Below are 24,256 nucleotides of genomic sequence, written 5' to 3'. Positions count from 1 at the left end.
TACACCACATCCACAGGGTATATCACACAATCACAGATCACACACAATATCACACGTCAAATTCAAATTTCAAAACAAAAGTCAAAACAATCACAGATTAATAGATAATAGATACTTGAAAACAGTTTTATTCTTTGTTTATCATTATCAGCAAAGACACAAATCTGACTTTGCTCAGTGGGTTTGGGTACTAACCCTTTCGGTTTTCCTCGCAGTTCTAGACATAAACCGAAACGTAAATCTATGGGTCTAGCGGTCTTAGACCATTATTATTCTACACGTATCTAATAATCTGTGTCTACACTACAGAGTTGTCTATGGAAAAATAAAATGGCTGACGCTGAACTCATTGCAAATGCAAGGAAGTGAGAGTGCTTATTTTATTCTATTTTCTTTATTTTGAAATGCAAATTAAATTTCCTATAAAGTTAAATATTTTAAACGTACGATTTAATTTCCACAAGTTCTTTAGTACACAATTTGTATAATTATTGGAAAGTCAGTATTTGACAATGGCTGTGTTAGCGGCGGCACAGTTGTTGGACGAGTTGATGGGCAGACATCGCAATACTAATCCAAACGAAAAGATCAGGAAACCAAATTGGGAGGATCCAGAAGTAAGTTAATTGTCCAAAATTTTGATATCTACGATGCTTTGTAACTTTATATAGCCTAGTAAAAGCGTTTATACAAATACACTGCCGGCTATAATCATTCAAACGAACACGCTATCGTACTTTTTATTTATTTTAAATTTACTAAATGAGGACGAATAGTCTCAATTTAATTTATTTTAAACTGGCAGACGCCCAGCGATTCCATTCCCGTGGGAATACAATACAATACAAGAGTAAAATATAACCTATGTTGTTCAATGAAAATGTAGCTAAAAGAATTTTCAAAATCGATTTAGTAGATTTAGAAATTACCCCTGCAATATTAGAGATTTTGCCTTATTTTAATATTAGTAAACTTGATGCTCATATTCTAGAAATTCTCTATACATAGTAGCTGATTTATCATGACCTTTTTGTAGACCACTGTGCAGGCTATATAGTATTTAAGTTGTACATAGAGAACTTTTGTATATGTTTACTGTAAAGTTGTATAAAGTTTGTTTCAAGTAGGTAAGGTAGGTAAACTGTCACCCGCACCATGGGTGACAGTTTGTTTCACTCTTAAAAGTTGGTACTAATTATGAATGCCATACAGGCGACTGTCACCATACCCATGCTATCTGAAAAACATTTTAGAACATAAATCTGAGAATACTCGTGAACTCTTCGTGGCTGGCGCGTACCTTAAGGTATAAATATATTTATGCATACCATAAGGTATAAATATGCTTATTATTATATTAATATATGCTTATAGCACTATTATACAATTATATATTCTTTTTTTGCATGCATACATGTAAAACAAGGCTAAAATTTTTGTTTAATGAGATATTTTTGATCATTGAATTTTAGAATATTGAACTTTTTTTCTTTGAGATGGGACAAATGAGGGAGGAGGGACAATATTCTCAATTCTGTATGACAATGTATCTCTCGTCACAATGGTTTACTTTATTTTCATTAATTCTGTTCTTATAATTTTTTACAGTACTGTAAATATTATATGGTCAAATTCTGTCCACATGATTTATTTGTGAACACAAGAGCTGACCTCGGGGCCTGTCCTAAAGTTCACGATGATGAAGTTAAGGATCTGTTTGAAAGAGCAGAGTCTTCATATAAAAAAGCTCAATATGTTGAAGAGTTTCTTCGGTTCTGCCGTCACATGATCAATGATGTTGAAAGTGAGTTCATATTTATGTTAAACTATTTTAGAACCTCAAGAAAATTATTTGGGTATCACATAAATTTAAAAATATTTTTTTTCAAGATTAATCTTTAATTAGCACAGATATGAGAGGTAACTAGATTTATAAAATGCCAATTCTTTGTATTGAAACCAGTGTACCCAGGGGTGTGGCCTAAATAGCTGTTTAATATTTAGTGAAAAATGAAATATGTCAGTACTTACTTTAGAGTTGAATATTATTTATTCCTTTTGTCACCGAACAAAAAAAGGCTGCTAGTACATGCGTGGACACGCTTGCGATGTTCCGCACACCCGGGTGTACGCTGGCCGTTAGCTTTTAGCGTTGTTTGTTCTGTGTTAATTAGTATTTATGGATATGAATTTAAAATAAGACATAATGACAAATTCGTGTTTTAGGAAAAATTCAAAAAGGTAAGCAAAGACTGGAACTTATGAACTCAAAACCAGAGGGTCCGCCAATGACTCAAGCTCAAACGGAGAAAAATCAAGAGCAGGTAAATACTATTGTTTTTTTAAATATTCACTCATTGCATTTACCTGGTCCATGCAGACAAAAAGGAAAAATTAGTTTTAATTATCATAATTTGCATTGAAATATAGAAATTTTCTTAACAACAATTGTAGACTGTATATTTAACAACAATAGGGATGATCAAAGTTTTTTAAATTGAAAAATATAATTAGGAGTATGCTAATCATAAAACAATTTTCGCGAAAATTACTTGGAGGTAAAGGGATTTAAAGGGTCAGAATTGCGGCGCTGCCGTGGATCCCTGAAAAACACCCCATACAAAATGGTACGATTTAATGATGTTGTAGGTCCATAATGATCGTTAGATTTGTATGGGCGGTCAAACAAAATTACTAATATCTTTGTTATTTGTGCGTTTATAGTCACATTTAATGTAAGGAAGCTAAAACTGTATGAATTTTCATCAAACTATGATAAAAGATTTTTAATAGATTTTGAAACTTTATAATCTTATTTATTTTGCAAATTTCCAGTCATTCTTTGATTTTTATTGACATTGACCTTATTTACCTGAATGTATCATAAAAATCAATAAATTCAAACCTAGTCATCATCCCAATTGAAGACTGAAGAAAGAATGAAAATATCTACATATCTTTTAGGTGCAACTGTTATCAGAAAAGATCACAGCTTTAGTACAAGAAGCAGAGGAAGCCGGCACCTGTGGCAATGTGGAGCAGGCCCAAGGTCTGATGAAGCTGTGCGACAGACTGAAAGAGGAGAAAGATACGCTTTTAAAGCAGCAGGAAAATAGGTAACTATACTACAGCCTTTCTTGATGAGTACTGTTTACCAACAAAGAAATTAAAAATGAGGGTATAAATCACTAGTCATTTCACACCTAATAATAATATAAGGTGGTGAAATGACTAATTAACTTTTTCTTAAATTAATGAAAATTAATTTGATTAATAAGGTAAATTTGAATAATGGTTAATATATTTTATAAACAAACCATACATAATTTAAAATAAGTAAGTTATGAAATGACATGCATTTTCTACCTTCATTTCTAATTTCTTTGTTGGTAAACAGTATTCATCAAGAAAGGCTGTAGTAAATCTTTGTTTTTTAGAACTTTTCCAAAAAGTTACAATATTTGGTTAAAGGCGTAAATAGGGATGTCTTCTCACAAATACTAGATGAAAGAGAAATTTGGGGTAGGCCAAAGCCATAGAGGCAATGTGTACATAATCAAACCTTTGCAGCCACTGGTCAATGACAGCCGAGCTGGCGGCGGCGCAGGAGAAGCAGATGGAAGTGTGCCCCGTGTGTGGCGCCTTCCTGATTGTGGGTGACGCGCAGCAGAGGATTGATGACCATTTGTCCGGCAAGCAGCATGTCGGGTTAGTGTTACTTTAATCTCAAACTTACAATAAATTAATTTGATTCATTAGGTTTATAAAAGGACAAATGGTGGACCAAGAAAATTACCTATTGGAAAGGTCCACTTGGTAAAAGGAAAATAGGAAGTTGGGTAGACAATATTACCGCAGTGGTTGGCCAAGGTTGGATGGAACTCACAAAAGAAAGGGACAAATTGAAAAAGATGGAGGAGGCTTTGAGGGGGCCCATTATTAACTAGTACATCATCATCTCCTTACCCTTATCCCACTTATGTGGGGTCGGAAAAATATGTCAATCTTTTCCATTTGTCTCTATTACTCGTCAACTCATCATTCAACCTTTTACACACATGCCCTCTTTCACACAATCCAACCATCTCTTCTTTGGCTTTCCTCTCCTATTATGTCCTTCCACTTGCACATTTTTCTAGTAATATGACTTTCCTCCCTATGCATTATATGTCCATACCAAGCTAACCTACTCCTCAATTTTTCTGTCACTGGCGCCAACTTCAGGCTTGCTCTTATTCACACCACACATCCATCTCAACATACGCAGCGTTCAAATGCATTCGTTTACTACCTATTTGTCCCTTTCACAGCCCAACATTCTGATTCATACAGCACGACAGGTCTTACAACCGTTTTTTTACCCGTTTTTTTAACTGTTTTACATTATTAACTAGTACATAACATAATTAATTATTTAATATATAAATTAGTTAGAATAGTTTTAAGATACTGATAAGTACTATCTAAATGGGAAAAATAAAGCTTTATTATTTATTAAGTATATTTTGAATGTTCATTTGTAAGCCTAACTTGTGGCATACTATATCTTCTTCTTCTTCTTTCTTCTGGGCCGTTTCCGCACTTAGCCATGTGATTGGCCGTTGTGCGTGGGCATACTATATCTCGTGAAGATAAAATTACAGAAGAGCAGTCAAACCGCTCTCTCTTTCGTCCTATCGCAATTATATTTCCCATTTTTTATATACAGCTACTTTAAACTACGTCAAGCGTACGAAGAAATGAACGAAGCTCGTGAAAAGGAACAACAGGAGAAAGAGAGAAAACGCCGCGAGGACAGAGAAAGAGAGCGCAGCATCCGCGGCGGCGGGCTCGGCTCCGACAGGAGAGATAGAGAGAGAATGGAGAGAGACCGCGAGCGGGACAGGGACAAGGATAAGAGTGATAGGGGGGAGAACAAAGAGAAAGATAAGGAACGTCACCGGTAAGTTGATTTTTTAGAATTTGTTTATTTATTTTTTCTTTTACTTTTAAAAATATTACGTTTCACTAATTCATATATGTACATAAATAAATATTTCTTATCTTTATTATTTATAAATACTAGTAATTCATTAATAATTATTAACAAGCGGACGCCCGCGACTTCGTCCGCGTGGAATTTAGTTTTTCACCAATCCCTCGGAAACCATGGATTTTCCGGGATAAAAAGTAGTAATCCAGGCTATAATCTTAATACCAAATTTCGGCTAATTCGGTTCAGTAGTTGAGGCGTGAAAGAGTAACAAACATTCATATCATCAAAATCATCAGTTTTCGCAAATCTCGGGAAACCATGGATTTTTTCGGGATAAAAAGTAGCCTATGTGTTAATCCAGAGAAAAATCAATTTCCATTCCAAATATCAGCTAAATCGCTTCAGTAGTAGGTAGCGGCGTTATAGAGTAACAAACATCCAAACATCCATACGATTACGTATTTTAAAATGCAAGAATAGATAAAGGCATGTGCTACATGGATAGTCGGAATGATTTGAATTACTTTGTATGAAAACTCACTAAGTATTTTTTTCTATTTAAAAAAATTATTATGTAGGTCGGCTCCTATAAGTGGAATTGTCAACACCATAAAGTTATAGGAAATACTCCCGAGCACCCTGTATATTAACTCAACTCTAAAAATGTGTGAAATACAACATTTAATTTTACTTTGATACGACAATTCGTGAAAGGTCAAGCCGCGAGGAGCGAAGCGGACGTCACGAGGAGCGCGAGGGACGGGACAAGGATCGCGAGAAGGACAGGGGCGAGCGGGACAAGGACAGGGGCGAGCGTGACAAGGACAGGGGCGAGCGGGACAAGGACAGGGAGCGGGACCGTGACAAGGAGCGTGACAACAAGGAGCGGGACAACAAGGACCGGGATCGCGATCGTGACCGTGACAACAAGGACCGGGACCGAGAGCGTGACCGCAAGCACCGCAGGGAGAGAAGTGAGTATGCCATTTATTTTACTGAGTGATGTCTATCCATCCATCGGACATTTTGCTTGTAAAAATATTTGAAATATAGGCATAACACACTATATGTTGTGTCCTGTATCAGTTTAAGAATATTTATTTATTTATTTAGAAAGGAAAACTTACAGCTAAACACTGAAAGTATAAAAATAACAATATAGAAAAAAGAATGTGCCAATTACAAGTTTTCGCAAATAAAGTTTTTATATCACTATAATATTAATCAATTAATAAATAGAAGTCTATTACCTCACTTTCTCCAATGGAACAGTAATAATATTCTGTGAAAGTGATTGTATGTATCGAATTCCCCTCTATCTTTCTCATTCTATAGTATCGTGTTACATAGAGAGAGATAGAGGACTACATTACGTTGTATCTTTGAAACAGTGGGGGGAGGGGTAGGTAAATCGAACTACTTATTAAATTACTACTTTTTTAAATCACTATCTTACTGTGAAAGATAACAATTTCTAATGAAAAATTACAATCTGAAATCTAAACCATATTGAGAATAATACCAAAAAAAATTATAAAAATGTATTTGTTCTTTGCAGGATCTTCGCACGACCGCGGGTCGCGGCGTCGCTCCCGCGACCGCCACTAGTTGACTGAGGTATCACAAAATCCCCTCGAAACGGTAAGCATACATTGACATCACAAACAATATAACACAAAAACACCACACATGACCAACCCAGAAGCACACATAACAAGTGTAAAGGCATTGCTTAACCGCTTGAGACACAACCAACCCACACCACCAAAAAATGTTGATACATTGATGAAGTAATAAATTTTGAACACTGTTATTTTACAGCTTTAGTAACATACCAAAATAAAACTTCGGTTTATGGCAAACGTATGGGGAGTAATGTCCCGTTGCACTCTCGATTCGGTAGTTGTCGTCACACCGACGGACTTGGCAGGTATTTGATACGTAATTATGAATAGCTGCTGGAAGCCGACAAGGGGGAGGCTTTTTGGTCAATCGCGTGCATCTTATAATTTTTTTTTTTACAAATCGTGAGATGTAAAAGAACCTAGCGATTGACCAATGAGGATGATAGAGCTGTCCGCATAAACGCCGTCTTGTTTGAGGTATTTTTTATGTATGTTACGTCGTTGTCGATCTCGAGTCGCTACGGTCGGGATGGTGCACGGTGGTGCAGATTGAATGCCAGGTATTTGTTAGGTTTCGATATTGATTGATCGATCCAGTTCTAAAAGTCAGTTTTTTTTTAAATTATATTTTCGGTAATCATAATTAAATATTGATAGTCAAAATAAAAACACCGGGTAATTAAAAAAACAAAATTAATTAGGATTTCAAAAGGAGCTTCTTACCGTCGTTGTTTAGACATTTGTCATACCATTAACTAAACAGAAATGGAGATGTGAAGGAAGCGTTTGCCATATGCTTCTTGTTTCACAAAATGGATGCAGTTTTTACATCTACTGTGAATTTCCAGGTACCCTATGCTATGGCAACAAGTTGGCAATTAGATTAAATTGTTTCACCAAAACTTTTTGATATTTTTCTCCAGAGTCAAGTTTAAAAATATTTTTTTAATCAAATTAATTTTTTAGCACACTTGTGGCCATTCAAATATTTATCTAAATTCATACCCTTTTTCCCAAAATGTGAAAAAATAAAATGATTGATTTCAAATTACATATACTCATTTTATGTAAATGTACTGTAAATATATTTATTTTTGTAATTAACTAGACCCTTTCAATCATTGTATTTTGTTCCACTGCAACAAAAGTGGTAACATTCTCGTTTTTAGCAAATGGATGGACTTTTCAGTTGCAAAACCAACAGAGGAAGATCCACATCGATGGAGGCGACTCAACCATAGACAATGAGGTACTTATCAAATTAAGAGAACAGCAGCAATGAAGAGGCAGAAGAATCGTTCGTTTATATCCGTCTCCTGGACGTCGTTTCCGAGGTGACCTAGTATATTTTACGTGTATAACGTTTTTTTATAATTCCACTTTGACGTTAGGCAAATGCATGTAAACAATTCTAATACAATAAAAATGAATTTGTTAAAATTCTACTTAGACTGTAAGTTTGTGTAAATGTAGTTCTTCAAATGTTTTATCTATGTGGACTTATTTTCTGTAATACCAGATTCGTCTAAGGAGTGATCATCAGGTATTTATCGATCTTTTATTTCGCTAAATGATATTGTGATTAATTTGTTGTGTATGAGTTAATAGTGTGAACTACGATAGATTATACTATAATGAAAAAAATATATACTGTTTTTATTTTATTGACCTCCCATAGCCTTTACCACATACATATTCCCACAGATTTGGAGGCTAAAAATGTGCTGATATCTATACCTACTTGTAATAAATGATGGTGATGATGATAAAGGGGATAAAGGGTGATTAGTGATGATGCCAAAAATGCAATAAGTAATTTTTTTTGTCTATCTGTCTATATGTTTGTTATAGAAATAAAAACTACTCGACGGATTTTAACGAAACTTTGTACTTTGTGATTCTTCATACTCCTGGGCAGGTTATAGTATACTTTTCATTACGCTACGATCAATGGAAGCAGAGCAGTTAAGGGCAAAATTGGGAAAACTAGAGAAGTTACTCCATTTTTACTGCGATACTACTGTAAGGGCTGGATTTAAAAAGTCTAAGGGCGGACGAAGTCGCGGGCGTCCGCTGATTGAAAATAATCTGTGATACCTTCGTCATTTTATAAAAGCTGAAAGTTTGTCTGCTCCTAACATTGGACTTTCATCCTCCTCCTAACAAGTTAGCCCGCTTTCAAGGGCCAACTTGTAAAGAATAAAAAAAAGAAAGCCACCTATGTAGCTGGGACCGTGGTGGCTTTGGGCGATAGCAGGTTTCAAGGAACCAGACCTTTATCCCTATATGTATGAAGTGTAGGTATTGTTTTTATATTTTTATTGGCCTATTAGGAGGAATGTTATCCTGATTCGCCAGACACTTGGCTCTACCTTTATAGCAAAAAAAAGGTTCTATTCATTTTACCCAGTGTTACCAACTCTCCAAAATATTTATCCCTAAAGTTTGTGTCAAAAACCCCTAAAATCGCCTTAATTATTGAGATGTCCCCCTAAAAATATAAATTCATAATAATTTAGAAATAATATGCTGTAATATGTTTCAAAAGTCTTATTTAATACAGACAAAATATTACGTCTTTATCTGAAGATTCAGATTTTTTGAATTCATAATCATGTTGACAATGAATAAATTTAACAATTTTTTTTTATTTGATGAAAATTGCCGCCAGTTGCCTCAGAGTGGTTGTAGAATAACGTATTATATATCGTTTTAAGTCGCTAGGTCAAGAAAGAAATATTAAAATTATCATCATTTTAAAAATATCGAAAAAGTAAAAAAATCCCTGAAAATACCCCTAAACATTTCAGACCCCTAAAAAAATCCCATTTCACTTATTTGCCCCCTAAATCTGGGGGGAAAACCCCTAAGTTGGGAACCCTGATTTTACCCTGTAACAATAATATAACAATAATAATTTTAGCTATGGATACCATAGATAAAAAACAATTTTTGGATTACCCATAGGCTTACGATTCTGTATTTACTGCCCAAAAATTGTTCGTACTCAATTTTATTACTAAAGTAGTCTGTACAGCCTATCAGCGACGTCACCGGGGGTAACGCATTTGATCTTTGACAGAAGGGTAACGGCTAGCGAGGCAGGTCCATTTCTGATTTCTCTGAGGAGATGTAAGACTACTCTATGAAGACTCTATGGCCCAGTTATTTGACGTTTCTGCTGCTGCTGTCTGACTATTTAGGCTGTGGTGGTAGCCTTTATTTTAATTTTGATGTCTGTGGGCCAGTTTAGAAAAAAATTAAAAAATATTTTTATTTGTTTGTTATCTTGGGTATCTATCTTTTAGTAAATTAATAAAAATAGTTACAACTTACAGTAGAAGAACAAAAATTTGTAATTTTTTTTGTCATAACACATTCCATAGACCGTCTATGTAATGTTTCTATTGTGTAAATATTGTTTCCAAAAATAACGTAAAACTGTAACTCATCTGACTAGGCTAAGCATAATGGGTGGATTATTTAGCAAAAGCAAAAAGCCTGTAAGTAGAGTAACAGAGCAGGATAAAGCCGTCCTGCAGCTCAAACAACAAAGAGATAAGCTGAAACAGTATCAGAAGAAAATAGAGCTGAACCTCGAAAGAGACAGGCAGTTAGCAAAGAAACTTTTATCGGAAGATAAACGCGACAAGGCGAAGTTACTTTTGAAAAAGAAAAAGTATCAAGAAAATCTTTTGCAGAATGCTGATATACAGCTGGAGAAATTAGAACAGCTTACACATGATTTAGAGTTCACACAAATTGAAGTACAGGTAAAAATAACTTAATTTCTTGTTAAAATCCCTTAACCGTCCCCTACCATCATAACTATTGTTGCTAAGCTTTACTTTACTTTATAAATCGCTATGTTTGACTATCTGTAACTTATCAGCCTTCACTGAACAATCGCCTTTATGCCTTCTCCATCTACTTGAGACTGGCAAGATAAACCGATGAAGAATTGAATTGAAATCACTATCTTCTTCTTTTTCCTAGCATGGTCCCACTTTGCCCAATCTTAAACATCCAACTTCTTCAGTTTGTTGGCTCTCAAGTCCTCATGTATGATGTCGAACAAGCGCTTTTTGGGGCAGCCTAGGATTGGTGAAACTACATTGATGCAGTAGTTTTTTGAGTTTTTCGTCAACAGAGAATGAGTTGGTGGAGAGATTTATTATCATCTCTTTGTTGTTATACCATTAATATGTGGAGTCTGCAAAATATGCAACCCTCTGCCTTTATATAAAATCATAATCATGACAACTCATTGAATTAATCCTCTTTGACATACTCCATTTCTTTAGGGGCTTTGTTTTATCTTATCTTTAGTCTATACTAATAATGTTTTTGTTTGATAGCACTTATCTCAGAAACTACTAATCTCTGGATCTACTGCACCGATTTTGAAAGTTCTTTTACTACCAAAAAGCCACTGTATTTATGAGTGTCATAATATATTTTATCCCCAATGAGAATGGGAACTACGCAGGTTATACTGTGGGATGCTACTAATAATTAAGGCAGATGGGATAGATGTAAATCAATTTACTAACAACTTTATTTTCAGGTGCTTGATGGCTTGAAGACTGGAAATATAGCTTTAAAGAAAGTTCATGATATCCTCAATATTGATGAAATAGAAAAGATATTGGATGAAACAAAAGAAGGCATTGAGAAACAGAGAGAAATAGATGAGCTAATTTCAGGACAATTGACTGAAGAAGATGATGAAGCAATTGAAGCTGAACTTAAAACAATTCTTGATGTCAAGCATGAACTGCCAGAGGTTCCTACTGATGAATTGCCTGAAGTGGTTGAGGAAAAGACACCAGAAAGACCTCAAAGAGTAAAATCTAGTTCAAAGAAAATTGCTGTTGAGGCTTAATAAAATATTTATTTTTTTATTCTATTGTATCAAAGTGTAATTAATATATTTTATTATTCCACTTTTTGTTCTTATTTCAAGAATGAACTTTTAATGAAATCAAAGGCTACTTTTTCTTCAATGACAGCCTTTGAGTGACTAGCCTGGATGTTAATCCTCAAATATCCGATTGAATAGGTATTTATTAATCACACCTAGGAATTGAACTCAGTACTTACCACAATTTTTATTGTATTACATTTTGGTTGACTGAAAACCACCCGCAGTGCTATTCTGTAACATATTTTTATAACTTTAGCGAGTTTCGAATTCACCCAGGAGCATAGTGAGCCCATGACATATCAAAGCAAAAAATAGTTAAATGTAATCAACAATCTCACTTATTCTGCTTACCAGGAAAAAACACAAAACAAACTGCAGAGTTTTCACTTCAGAAGTGACAAAAGTAAAAAAGGAAACTTTTTTTTCCTTGGTTTTAGCGTGTCCCAAAAGTTGGAATCATCCTACATACTACATAGGCTAACACACTGTCATATTTGTTTAAAGTGAGCATTTTTTTTCATTTGGGCGAAATATTTTACTCTTCTTCATAGGGGATGGGACCCTCAACTAATTTTGATACAGTGCCCCTCTAAGGCACGCTACGTCACTGATTATTAACCTCTATCTTTCTTTTAGAGTGGTAGAGGTCAAGAGGTGAATTGGAAACTGACACTCGTATGTTATAAAATATCGATACAGAATACAATGCAGATGTTAAGTTCAAAACCTAATTGTTATTGCCTAAATTTAGGACTAGCCTTTGCATTGAATGCTAGCGACACACTACAATGTATTATGTACTCTATAACCCATAATGAGCCAGAGTCATAAAGACTCCATACCTGTACCACACTGAGAACCACACACTTCAGAGGTCAGACTAATAATAGTTTCCTTAGCAGCACCATCCCTGATGATTTCTGACACAAATAGCTCAACAGTTCATGAGTCTACTTGCTAAAACATTCATGGATTTGATATATTTTGATTTTTTTTTTTTGATTTGATCAACCCATAATTGGCTCACTGCTGAGCTCGAGTCTCCTCTCAGAATGAGAGGGGTTAGGCCAATAGTCCACCACGCTGGCCCAATGCGGATTGGCAGACTTCACATACGAAATACAAATTACGAAAATTCTTTTTGTATATGCAGGTTTCCTCACGATGTTTTTCCTTCACCGTTTGAGACACGTGATATTTAATTTCTTAAAATGCACACAACTGAAAAGTTGGAGGTGCATGCCCCGGACCGGAGTCGAACCCACACCCTCCGGAAACGGAGGCAGAGGTCATATCCACTGGGCTATCACGGCTCTATTTTATATTTGATATATACTTAATATTATTATTTATTAGGGTGGGCCTGGCCCCTGACATCAAGTCTATTACTATTAGCATCTTATTAGAATTCCTTATCAGTATCCACCATTCGTAGGGTGGGCACAGGTCCATTCTAGGGTCGGCACACATTCGTAGGGTGGGCACAGGTCCATTCTAGGGTGGGCACACATTCGTAGGGTGAGCACAGGTCCATTCTAGCCCCCCCCCCCCACCCTTATACACGCCTATGCACGTTCCCAGGATGCAGAGGAAAATGATTGAATAAAATAAACACAAATTTTCATTTTAGTTTTAATCTCATCCATATCAAATTACCGAACATAATTTAAATTTTAGTAAAACTAATTGTCTATGAAAAAAGTTCTACAAATAAAAAAAGTGATGTAGTGGCACCGTAACACGTAACATATTTGTAATACTATTACAATGGTGTGAAGTCACCAAAGTAACTGAAAACCTTACGATTCACAATCGTTTTTCACCCAAATATCATTTATACAATTCACCACGATACAGCAAAATAATATTAATGATATTATTGCTAGCCTATGTTATACTACATACAACTATAGTAAATGTTTATTATATACATGTATACTTACAAGCTGTTACATAATACATATGAAGTGATTATAACACCACTTCTTACATACTTGGTGGTCCGGCTAAGCTAAGCGTATAGCCACCAGTCCTATACATTTACTATACATTTTAAATCTATATAAAAAAATCAATAAAAATTGTATCACACTTGTACTGTACATAAATGGCAAAGAACAAAGATAATTTTATTAACTGGACTATTAGTTTTAGAACTTACAAAAATAAATAAGTTAACATTTGAGGGGTAAAGGATTTTTTTATACATATTATTGTTATAAATTTTAGCTCCCTGGTCCCTCCTTCTTTTTATGTGAACAAACCATTAAAATTATATATGTAATTATATTTTTTTCAGTATCTAAGTCCACTACAAAGTTTTGAAGACTAAGTTCTGGAAAATATGTTATTTTGGCGTTGTTGTGATTTAGGATGTGTTAAAAAGTTGCGAGGAATGTATGATAATTAATTAGTAAGTATTATGCCACAAATCTGTTCAAATAGGTACTTTCATAGTATCTTTTGTAATACATAATTGTTAAAATACAGTAACCATTCTCTGCAGTGCACATTTTGTGATAAAGTCATTTTCTTTTTGCTAAAAAAACTACACCTAACAAACCGCAGATAAATTACTAAAAAAAAACAATAAAACCTAAAACCAATATCACTATAATAAATCACATAGCAGCTGTGTGTTTATTATTTATGTTAATAATATACATAATTATATTTAGTATAAATAAAAATTAATACATCTAACTCTATATAATATATATTACACTTTATATTACAATTTCAACGAACGTTACTTTATTGCTAATGAAGATAATTTATTTCAAAAATATAAATTTCACCTTGCACTTATTAAACATTTGTTTACAATAATTACACTATAAATACTTACTGTTTATTGCTTATATTTGTACTCTTGTTTTTGTGCATTTTATAAAATACTAGCTATTCCCGGCATACAATGAGTTCTCACAGAGTGAGACTCGCACCACCTTTTATTACACCTACATCATAGTCCAGGTGGAATTCAGTTTTTCGCAAATCTCGCGAAAACCATGGATTTTTCACGATAAAAAGTGTAAATACACCTATGTGCAAATACACGGTATTATCTATCTTCGTTTTAAATTTCAGTTAAATCGGTTCAGTAGTTGAGGCGTTAAAGAGTAACAAACATCAATACAAACTTTCGCGTTTATAATATTAGTACGATACGATGTTCATCAGGGATAAAGTTAATGTAGAAATCTAACAGTGAAAGAATTATTCTCAAATTATAAAAATTAGTATAGATGACAATAAACACCCAGACGAAGTTCAATCTGATTTAAATAAATGGCTTAGAAACCCATAAAAGAGAAACATACAATGAAACAAGAATTTTCGTTACTTGTAAAGGGTTAAAAGAAACTAAGGTAAGTTTTGAAGAAATCCAATGGCAATCCAATAGAGTGACCAATTACTTGAGTGATTTTTTAAATTTTTCTATCTTGAATCATTTTTTTTGTAAATACATAAGGTATAGTAATTATCGCACCCAAAATAACGAACAAAATTGTCTGTCAACAAGCAAGTTTAGATTTGGTATGCTAACTAGAAGTTTTTGTTTGCTCTTTACACCATTCCACAACACAAAAAAAAAATTACGGAGCTCTTTTACCGACAAACACGATTACAATTATGAAACATCGATTCTATAGACAGTTTTTATGATCGTTGATCATATACTTTTGCAGAAAAGTAACATCTAGCGAGACAGATCCTTATCTAATTAGTCTGAGGTTAATATCTCTGTATATGAGTTGTGGCATGAAAAAAAAATTCAAGCAGACTGAAATAGTCAAAAGATTTAGATATGTCCAAGTTTCCACTTTTTTCAATTTATTCTCGAATCCTTGATTTCATAATATTACATCTCAATAGCTATACATATTATATTTAGAGATCAGTCAGTCAGTCAGGACAAACAAATGACAAAATAGTCCTATTATAGCCGTGATAGCCCAGTGGATATGAGCGCCGCCTCAGATTCCAGAGGATGTAGGTTCGAATCCGGTCTGGGGCATGCACCTCCAATTTTTCAGTAGTTTCCATTTTAGGAAACTAAATATCACGTATCTTCTATCTATCAATATTCTTTATTCGCGCATTGGGCTTAGCGTGGTGGATTATTATTGGCCTAACCCTTCTCATTCTGAGAGGAGACACGAGCTCAGCAGTGAGCCGAATATGGGTTGATAATGATGATGATGAAGATGAGCCCTATTATATTTTCAATCGACAACCCTTCAAAATAAGTTGTGCACCAAAATAACTGAACAAATATAAACAGTAAACACAATTATTGTTTTCTATATAATCTCAAAGATCATCTAGCGAAGGTTGGTTATCAATGTCACAACAAAAACTGGACCAAATGTTTGTAACCAATGCGATTTTTTATTGTTGACCGGCATGATTTTTCGATATTGAAAATTCACGTCCAATATAGTTCAATTTTCATTTTCTTCATACAACCATGTATTATTTTTCCCATTATAAATGTTGTCACTACTTTGTCTCTTAGATTTTCTAATAACACCAGTGGCGTGCACAATGTATTAAACTAGGGTAGGCACAATATGTAGAAATTGTACAAACCGGAAAATTCCTTTTCCAATACAGTTTTCGTATTAGTAGGGTAGGCAGTGCTTGTTTACATCTATGGAGTGCACACCACTGAATCACACAATGGCCCGTTTATTTTTTCACATATTATCAGCTCTGTATGAAGAGTATGAGCGGGTCCGTCTCCGGCGTGGTGGGCGTGTGCTAGTAGTTCACGGTGACGGGATGGTGGGCGATGGTCGTGCCCGCGTGGTGCTGGTTGCCGGCTGTGTGGGTGAAAGACCCAGGCGCTACACTCGCCGCACTGGTCACCGTTCCCGCTCTCACTGGTTGCTACAAACACAAACAAAAACCGTCAACATTAGTCTATATTTTTTTATTTATTTATAAGTTATGGTTTATTTATAATGTAAAGGTTTTTTTAAATTTAATTACAAATTAGCTCTTGACTGACCAACCACCCTATGTGGCTTGGCTGACTTTACATACATAGAGAATCAAGAAAACTCTCGAAAGAAAATGCAGGTTTCCTCACGATGTTTCTACTTCACCATTTGAGACACGTGATAATTAATTTCTTAAAATTCACATAAGTGAACAGTTGGGAGGCGCGTGCCCCGGTCAAGATTCGAAACTACACCCACCGAATCGAAGGCAGACGTCACATCCACTGAGCAATCAAAAGCTCAATACTATGTCGTAAACTATAATGACGCCTGCGCACACAAGTTTTTTTTGGGTTAAGTTTGCCAATTCACATTGAGCCAGAGTGGTGGACCTAACCCCTCTCATTCTGAGAGGAGACTTGTGCTCAATAGCGAGCCGAATATGGGTGAATAGCGAGCCGAATAATGATAGTTACGCCACTAATTCAAAGGTATGTCACAGTATAAGTGGTAGAAAGCTCACCTGGCTCGTTATCTGCATTACAGTACTCAGTTGTGTTTGTGTTCCTGTGCCGTCATTTCTGTTGTCTACTGTAGCTCTGAAATAATAACATTACTTCTTATTTTCTCTCTTTTCTGATTTTCTCTGATTGTGTCTTTGCTGTAGGCATTTTAAAGGGACAGCGCAGCAGTTTGGCTCAAAGATAATCCATTTCTGGGATAAAAAAAGGGTCGTAGTATTCAGAATTATGATTTTCAATAAACAACATTTTTACTTTTGTTGGTTTCGCTTTAGAAAAATGCCTATCATCCTATATGAATATTTTTGGGAAACACAGAAAGTAATCTGTGTGCCTAGTGGGAGTTTTCAATATTTTCATACTGTTACGTTGACGTAAACGGAAATTTATATGGAATTGAAACAATTGTACAGTAGTGCCGCTAGATGGCGCTGTTTCAATTCCTTAGAAATTCGCGTTTACGTTACGTGACAGTAACAGTATCAAACTGCCACTAGGCCCTCAGGGGGATTACTCACGATAGATGTTGACGGATCGATCGTCACAACACTAGCCGACCGTGCGACGAGTGTCAAAGCAAAATTGGCCAGTTTTTAAGTGACGTTTTCTACATGATTGTCGTCCTTTTTAACCGACTTCAAAAAAAGGAGGAGGTTTCGGTTGAGTAGGGTAGGGGTAGGGTAAGAGTAGGGTAGAGGTAGGGTAGGAGTAGGGTAGAGGTAGGGTAGGGGTAGGGTAGGGGTAGTTGAAAGTTTACATCGAGTTTCACGCGGACGAAGTCGCGGGCATCCGCTAGTATATATATATAATGTGTGTTCGCGCATAACTTCGTCGTTTATGGACCCATTTTGATAACTCTTTTTTATTATAAGAGGTCAATGGGTAAAAAATAAAAAAGCAACTACAACTAACCTGATATCGTGTTTCCTCTCTGGTATTTCGTTGGTGTCCTCGCACTTGGAGTAGTCGCCGCAGTCCTCGTTTTCAGCCACCGACTCCGAAATCGTCCCCGCGTCTCCCGCCTCGTTATGCGTTCGCCGGTGAGACACCAAGTGACCTAATAACAAGTGGACATTTTTTTTTTTATTTGCCATATATTTTATAGTATTTTTAGTATGACCAATATTCCCATTCCCTCCAACTAGTCGGGAAAGACTGTGCTAGGAGTGGGTACGACAATAGACCAATGAGGCGGGGATCGAACCACCACTCCTAGGTGATGAGTCAACCGCTATTACCGTTGAGCTATTGAGGATATTGTAAATATATTTGAATTTGCTGCTTACTATTATATACTAGGATATTTAAAAGGATATCTTTTTTTGTTATGTCCAATATCAAATAAACAGAAAAAAAGATGCTAGAAGTAGATACAACAGTAGTCCCCTGGACAGGGATCGAACCCAGTTACTCTTGGATTTGATCACTCTCTTAACTACAAAAAGATTGAGTTATTAACTTATAAACCCCAAGATAAATCAATTGAAGCTACAGTTGAATTACGAAAGTAGTTTTCTTTTATGACATGAAAATATAATATGAAAAAGAATAGTTTAGAGAAATCCTAAAGGTAAGGAGATGGTCCAAAATTGTATGGAGCCCAGGATCAGTCATTGCACCTTGGCAAAAATAAAAGAAAATATTTTTATGAACTATTTTTGATAATACAAATATACGAATTTACTTTAATTCTTTCGAAATAATATTCATTCTCTCCCAAGAAATGCAACACTAATGTGGGTAATGGCGGATTGATGACGTTTTCAATGCCGTAGTCGATTTGACGTTTGCTGTCAATTGTCATAAGTGCGCCAAATGTCATAGTTGCTTTGTGCCATAAGTGCGCCATCTTGATGTAACTCAAAAACTTGGGTTTTAATTTTATTTTATATTTCTTTTTATTTAGAGCAAGCGAGACAAAATAGTATAAATAGATCTAGTCACCTTTGCACATGAACTCCTTGGAGCAGATTTCGCAGCGGAAGTTCTTGTTGTTGCCGCTCTTGTGCGAGCGCTCGTGGAACAGCAGGTTGCCCTTCAGCGGGAACGACTTGCCGCACTCGCCACAGCTGAACGGACGGTCGCCGCAACTGTGAGACCTGACCAATGACGGATTTGGATAGATTTACAAATACAAAAGTATGTCTGTCAGTGGCGAAGGATGGAATTTAGATGAAGGTCGCACTCGCCGCAGCTGAACGGACGGTCGCCGCAACTGTGAGACCTGACCAATGACGAATTTGGATAGATTTATAAATAGAAAAGTATGTCTGTCAGTGGCGAAGGATGGAATTTATATGAACGTAAGCCGTCTCAAAGAAAAGGAAATTCATACAGCGTGATACAAACTCCGGATTCTCATACATCCATACATATTTATATTAATTATAACAATGAATATATATTAATTATAATAATGAAAATGGTAACCCGGCCGGAATCTATTTGATTGGACTCTTGGCCGCTGCTGTCTGTTATCTTCCATGGTTAAACTACTGAACCAATTTTGATGTTTGGTATAGAGGTAATTCTCTATGTTTCGAATACTTGGCCTGTGCATTTTATAATGGCAAATTTAACGGAGAAACGAGATAAAATATACAACTTTACCTGAACGACTGAGAAGGCAATATTCCACTTTAATCTAAGCTGAATGCTGTGTGCCCTCCACGGCTACAATAGCAATCGAGGGTACATTTCTTTTTTTTTTAAAAAAAGAATATTTGCCATATCTTTTTTTTAATATGACCAATATTCCCATTCCCCTCCAATTAGTCGGGAAAGACTGTGTTAGGAGTAGGTACGACAATAGACCAACAGGCTCTTACCGTTGAGCTATTCAGGTTTTCAACAGTGTTTTGTTACAATGGTTACTACAATGTAAGTATGACATTTATTTTAAAAAAGACGACTCAAAGAAGTTTATTTTTTTCATGACTTTCGCAGACTTCACTTCGCGGCTTGTAAAGACTCATTCTGTATTATTCTCTATTCTGTGAAATAGATCTAGTCACACAGTCAGAGGTAGCCTAGCCAAGTGTGCCCGGGTGTTACCTCATGTGCGTGACAAGGTGCTCCTTCCTGGTGAAGTGCTTGGAGCACACTTTGCACGCGTGCGGCGTGTCGCCCGTGTGCTGCTTGAGGTGGTTCGTGAGGTGCTCCTTGCGCGTGAACGTCTTCTGACAGAACTCGCAGCGGTGCGGCGACTCGCCCGTGTGTATCCTGTAAGTATACGTCAACATGAGTTTCCACAGTCAAATTTTGCTTCAAAAACTAATATTTAGGCTAGTTCCCACTACGCCGGACCGTAACATTTGTCGGATACCGTACAGAGGTAAAATAATGTATGTGCGTTCTAATCATAAAATAGTCAAAATTCCTTTTTTATCCTAGTAAGGATAAAGAAGGAATTTTGACTATTTTATTATATTTATCTATCTATACTAATATTATAAAGAGTAAAGATTTGTTTGTTTGTTTGTAATGAATAGGCTCCGAAACTACTGAACCGATTTGAAAAATTCTTTCACTGTTGGCTACACTATCTTCGTATTCCTACTATAACGGGTGCTACGCGGGTGTAACCGCGTGGCATTTGCTAGTATAACATAAATAAAAGAAAGTCGTGTTAGTTCACTCGAGAACGGCTGGACCGATGTGGATGAAAATTGGTGGAGTTAGCTCAGAACCAGGAGACGGGCATAGGATACTTAGGTTAGGGGTAGGATTTCAACGACGTTAGTATTAATTAATATGAAAAAACCCAACTCACCGGACATGATTGGTTAAATGTTCCCGTCTGGAGAATGTCTTGGTGCAAAAAGGACATTTGTGTGGTGTCTCCCCCGTGTGGAGGTGGACGTGGTTGGTGAGGTGCTCCTTCCTTGAGAAGGACTTTGCACAGTACGTGCATTTGAATGGCGTCTCCCCGGTGTGTTGCCTGCACCAACACAAATTAAACCATTTTATATGTCTACTTTTAGAAGTCCATTTTGGCTTAAGGTGTGGTGGTAAGGTGTACAGATAGATTGATAGTAGATAGTAGACAAACAGCGAACAACTGAAAAGCCATAGACAGAGAATAAGAAGACTATGTGCCGAGTCAATAGGTATTCAATATGATGTGATCTTCATATCACAGTAAGGTTTTTCAAAAAAGCCACATGATATGACACTGAATATCAAATTGTCTTGTTTGTATACAAATGGATAAGTTGATCTGTTTTTGAAAGAATACAAGTTTGTTTACTACTCTGTCTAAGGTAGGGTAATTTATAACGATGTCATCTTATCACTATATCTAAAGCCACTTCCCAAGACATACGAGTTTATACAATACATGTACTATGAATTACGCTATAAAATATCCTATGCCGTATCCAGGTTGAAAATTAGTTAAGATTGATTTAACAGTTAATTTGGAATCAAATGTATAATATATATAAAGTACAGGTCAGACAATAATACAGATAAACAATTATAGCGTAGTATGCATGAAAATGTAGCTAGATATATAAATTAAAAATTATAATGGTCTTGCTTAAGATGTGGCATGTCACCAGTGTGCTGCCTGATGTGTTGGTTCAGATGCTCCTTCCGGGAGAACGCGCGCGGGCAGAATGTGCACTTGTGGGCTCATAATACACGTTTATACATACCGAACATGTGTAACAAGGTGCTCCTTCCTAGTAAAGGTCTTGCTGCAGAACGTGCAGGTGTGCGGCATGTCACCAGTGTGCTGCCTGATGTGTTGGTTCAGATGCTCCTTCCGGGAGAACGCGCGCGGGCAGAACGTGCACTTGTGGGCTCATAATACACGTTTATACATACCAAACATGTGTAACAAGGTGCTCCTTCCTAGTAAAGGTCTTGCTGCAGAACGTGCAGGTGTGCGGCATGTCACCAGTGTGCTGCCTGATGTGTTGGTTCAGATGCTCCTTCCGGGAGAACGCGCGCGGGCAGAACGTGCACTTGTGGGCTCATAACACACATTGATACGTACCGAACATGTGTAACAAGGTGCTCCTTCCTAGTAAAGATCTTGCTGCAGAACGTGCAGGTGTGCGGCATGTCACCAGTGTGCTGCCTGATGTGTTGGTTCAGATGCTCCTTCCGGGAGAACGCGCGCGGGCAGAACGTGCACTTGTGGGCTCATAACACACATTGATACGTACCGAACATGTGTAACAAGGTGCTCCTTCCTAGTAAAGGTCTTGCTGCAGAACGTGCAGGTGTGCGGCATGTCACCAGTGTGCTGCCTGATGTGTTGGTTCAGATGCTCCTTCCGGGAGAACGCGCGCGGGCAGAACGTACACTTGTGGGGAGTCTCCCCCGTATGCTGTCTGCACAACAAAGTACATTCCGATTTTAATACTTGCAACAAAGCTGTTAGCACGTATGTAATACATATATGGGGGAGTGGAATGTTAGCTTGGGGGAGTCCAAATCGGAATGCACAATGCTGTGCTATTTGCTAGGGCTTGGAAACTTCCCACAAATGCTAGTTGGACTATCACAAAATATAATATTGTACTGATTTTTGGAAAAATTCTTACCTTGTAATTTATATTTCATGCAATGGATATCATGCTTCTAAAAGAAATATTTATACTTTACAATTTCAACTAGCTAGTAGCACAGCATTGTCGCGTACATTTTTTTTTCATTTTAACAATTTTTCATGCACATGCAAGATGTTAAATAGCATGTAACTTTGTTAATTTGATAATTAGTATGCTAATAAATACAATTAACTGTTACATTGTGTAAGCTGTTTTAGAAAGATATGGGGTAACTGTAACACATTTTGTTTATAATAAATGTCACAAAAATTAGGTATTAAAATAAATATAGGTCTAGTAGCCCCATGATGCGTCAACGATAAATCTCATGAAAGACATAGACAAAAAGAAATAGACAAAATGTCGAACAATGGCGGCGGAGTAGTCCTAGTCCTATCTATTTCGTCAACGCAATGAAGATAGCGGTATTTCCGGTCGCGCCGTTATTGATAGAAAATTGTCTATTTATCCTCACGAGATTTTTCGTTTGTCACATACATACTTACTGAATTTTGTGACAAGAAGTGACAATAAAAAATACCGAAATATTTACCAACGTAACCCTCATTCGCACGTGATTTTTTTTAACGGACGTTATAAAAGCGTTTAAATACAACAAATGCATTCCCAAGTATATGTTCACACGACAGCCTTTTTAAAAACACAACGCTTTTTTTGAGCAGTGTTGCATTTTCAATTTTGGGCATTGGAAATATTTTAACTTCATACATTGGAAACAAGCGTTACTCTGGTAGAACTTACCAAGGTCATCCTTTATCGTAAACGCTTTGAACGCTTTTTTAACGTCCGTTAAAAAATCTCTCGTGCGAATGAGGGCTTATGCTATAATTATATTAAGAGTCTTTAGTTGTTATAACATCTAAACAATAATCTCACCTAATATGATTAGTGAGATGTTCCTTTCTAGTGAACGACTTCGAACAGTAATTACACCGATGAGGGGACTCCCCGGTGTGTTGGCGCACGTGATTGGTCAGATGTTCCTTGCGCGTGAATGACTTCGTGCAGTAAGAACACTTGTGCGGGGACTCCCCGGTGTGTTGACGGACGTGGTTCACTGAAAGAAAAAACAATTTGGTTTTGGATTTTTATGTCACTGGGTGTGATTGACAAAACAATTGCCTAGCATACATATTGAGTTAATTAGAGGTGTCTTTTTAATGAAAGTATTGTTGTCAGTATGTGGTTCAAAAGATGTTAAAGAGGCAAGGAAAGTCACAGACTTTGAGCAGTAGTGCTTATGTGGCCACTCGGACATTGTTACAATTGATTCTGAGCATAGGTACTACATGTTATAGAGCAAATGATGATGATCTTTACTATCAAAGACTTTAGTCCAGAATCCACATTAGAAAGGAGTGTTACTCTGGTAGAACTTACCAAAGTGATCCTTTCTTGTGAAGGCTTTAGGACGGTATGTTACTCTGGTAGAACTAATCAAGGTGATCCTTTCTCATGAAGGCTTTAAGACAGTATCCGCATTGGAAAGTGTTACTCTGGTAGAACTTATCAAGGTGGTCCTTTCTCGTGAAGGCTTTAGGACAGTATCTGCATTGGAAAGGAGTGTTATTCTGGTAGATCTTTCCAAAATGATCCTTTCTCGTGAAGTCTTTAGGACAGTATCCGCATTGGAAAGGAGTGTTACTCTGGTAGAACTTGCCAAGGTGATCCTTTCTC

General features: G+C 36.3%; 3 protein-coding genes across 8 annotated transcripts in view; 2 read left to right on the top strand and 1 right to left on the bottom strand.

The window, feature by feature from the left end:
* The first annotated feature begins 324 nt into the window (after positions 1-324).
* On the top strand, positions 325-8,010 carry LOC112050499 (luc7-like protein 3). Of its 2 annotated transcripts, none has more exons than XM_024088774.2 (9): positions 325-617; positions 1,609-1,804; positions 2,227-2,324; positions 2,965-3,116; positions 3,571-3,708; positions 4,709-4,942; positions 5,690-5,949; positions 6,534-6,616; positions 7,790-8,010. In XM_024088774.2, exons 1-8 carry the CDS (start codon positions 513-515, stop codon positions 6,581-6,583), a joined length of 1,233 nt encoding a protein of 410 aa, XP_023944542.1. In that variant the 5' UTR covers positions 325-512; the 3' UTR covers positions 6,584-6,616; positions 7,790-8,010. The 2 variants fall into 2 exon arrangements, with proteins under 2 accessions (XP_023944542.1, XP_052740186.1); XM_052884226.1 differs by having other exon boundaries at positions 6,797-8,010.
* Positions 8,011-9,833: 1,823 nt separating this feature from the next.
* Positions 9,834-11,546, top strand: LOC112050501 (charged multivesicular body protein 6-A). Its single transcript, XM_024088775.2, has 2 exons — positions 9,834-10,373; positions 11,168-11,546. The coding sequence occupies exons 1-2, from the start codon at positions 10,071-10,073 to the stop codon at positions 11,483-11,485; spliced, it is 621 nt and encodes a 206-aa protein (XP_023944543.1). The 5' UTR covers positions 9,834-10,070; the 3' UTR covers positions 11,486-11,546.
* Positions 11,547-13,145: 1,599 nt separating this feature from the next.
* The window catches only part of LOC112050505 (zinc finger protein 271), a 28,735-nt gene continuing 17,624 nt past the window's right edge, over positions 13,146-24,256 (bottom strand). For 3 of the 5 annotated variants that reach the window (XM_052884204.1, XM_052884205.1, XM_052884206.1), the window contains 7 exons: positions 23,456-23,636; positions 20,770-20,937; positions 20,052-20,219; positions 18,942-19,096; positions 17,910-18,054; positions 17,000-17,075; positions 13,146-16,423 (listed from right to left, as the gene is read on the bottom strand). In XM_052884204.1, coding sequence (XP_052740164.1) covers positions 16,295-16,423; positions 17,000-17,075; positions 17,910-18,054; positions 18,942-19,096; positions 20,052-20,219; positions 20,770-20,937; positions 23,456-23,636 — 1,022 coding nt within the window. In that variant the 3' untranslated portion in view covers positions 13,146-16,294. The other 2 variants (XM_052884207.1, XM_052884208.1) reach the window with 2 other exon arrangements.

Source organism: Bicyclus anynana, chromosome 11 (assembly GCF_947172395.1).
Source record: "Bicyclus anynana chromosome 11, ilBicAnyn1.1, whole genome shotgun sequence".
NCBI lineage: Eukaryota > Metazoa > Arthropoda > Insecta > Lepidoptera > Nymphalidae > Bicyclus > Bicyclus anynana.
Note: the sequence above shows the minus strand (reverse complement) of the source record. Positions and strands in the feature narration are given on the sequence as shown.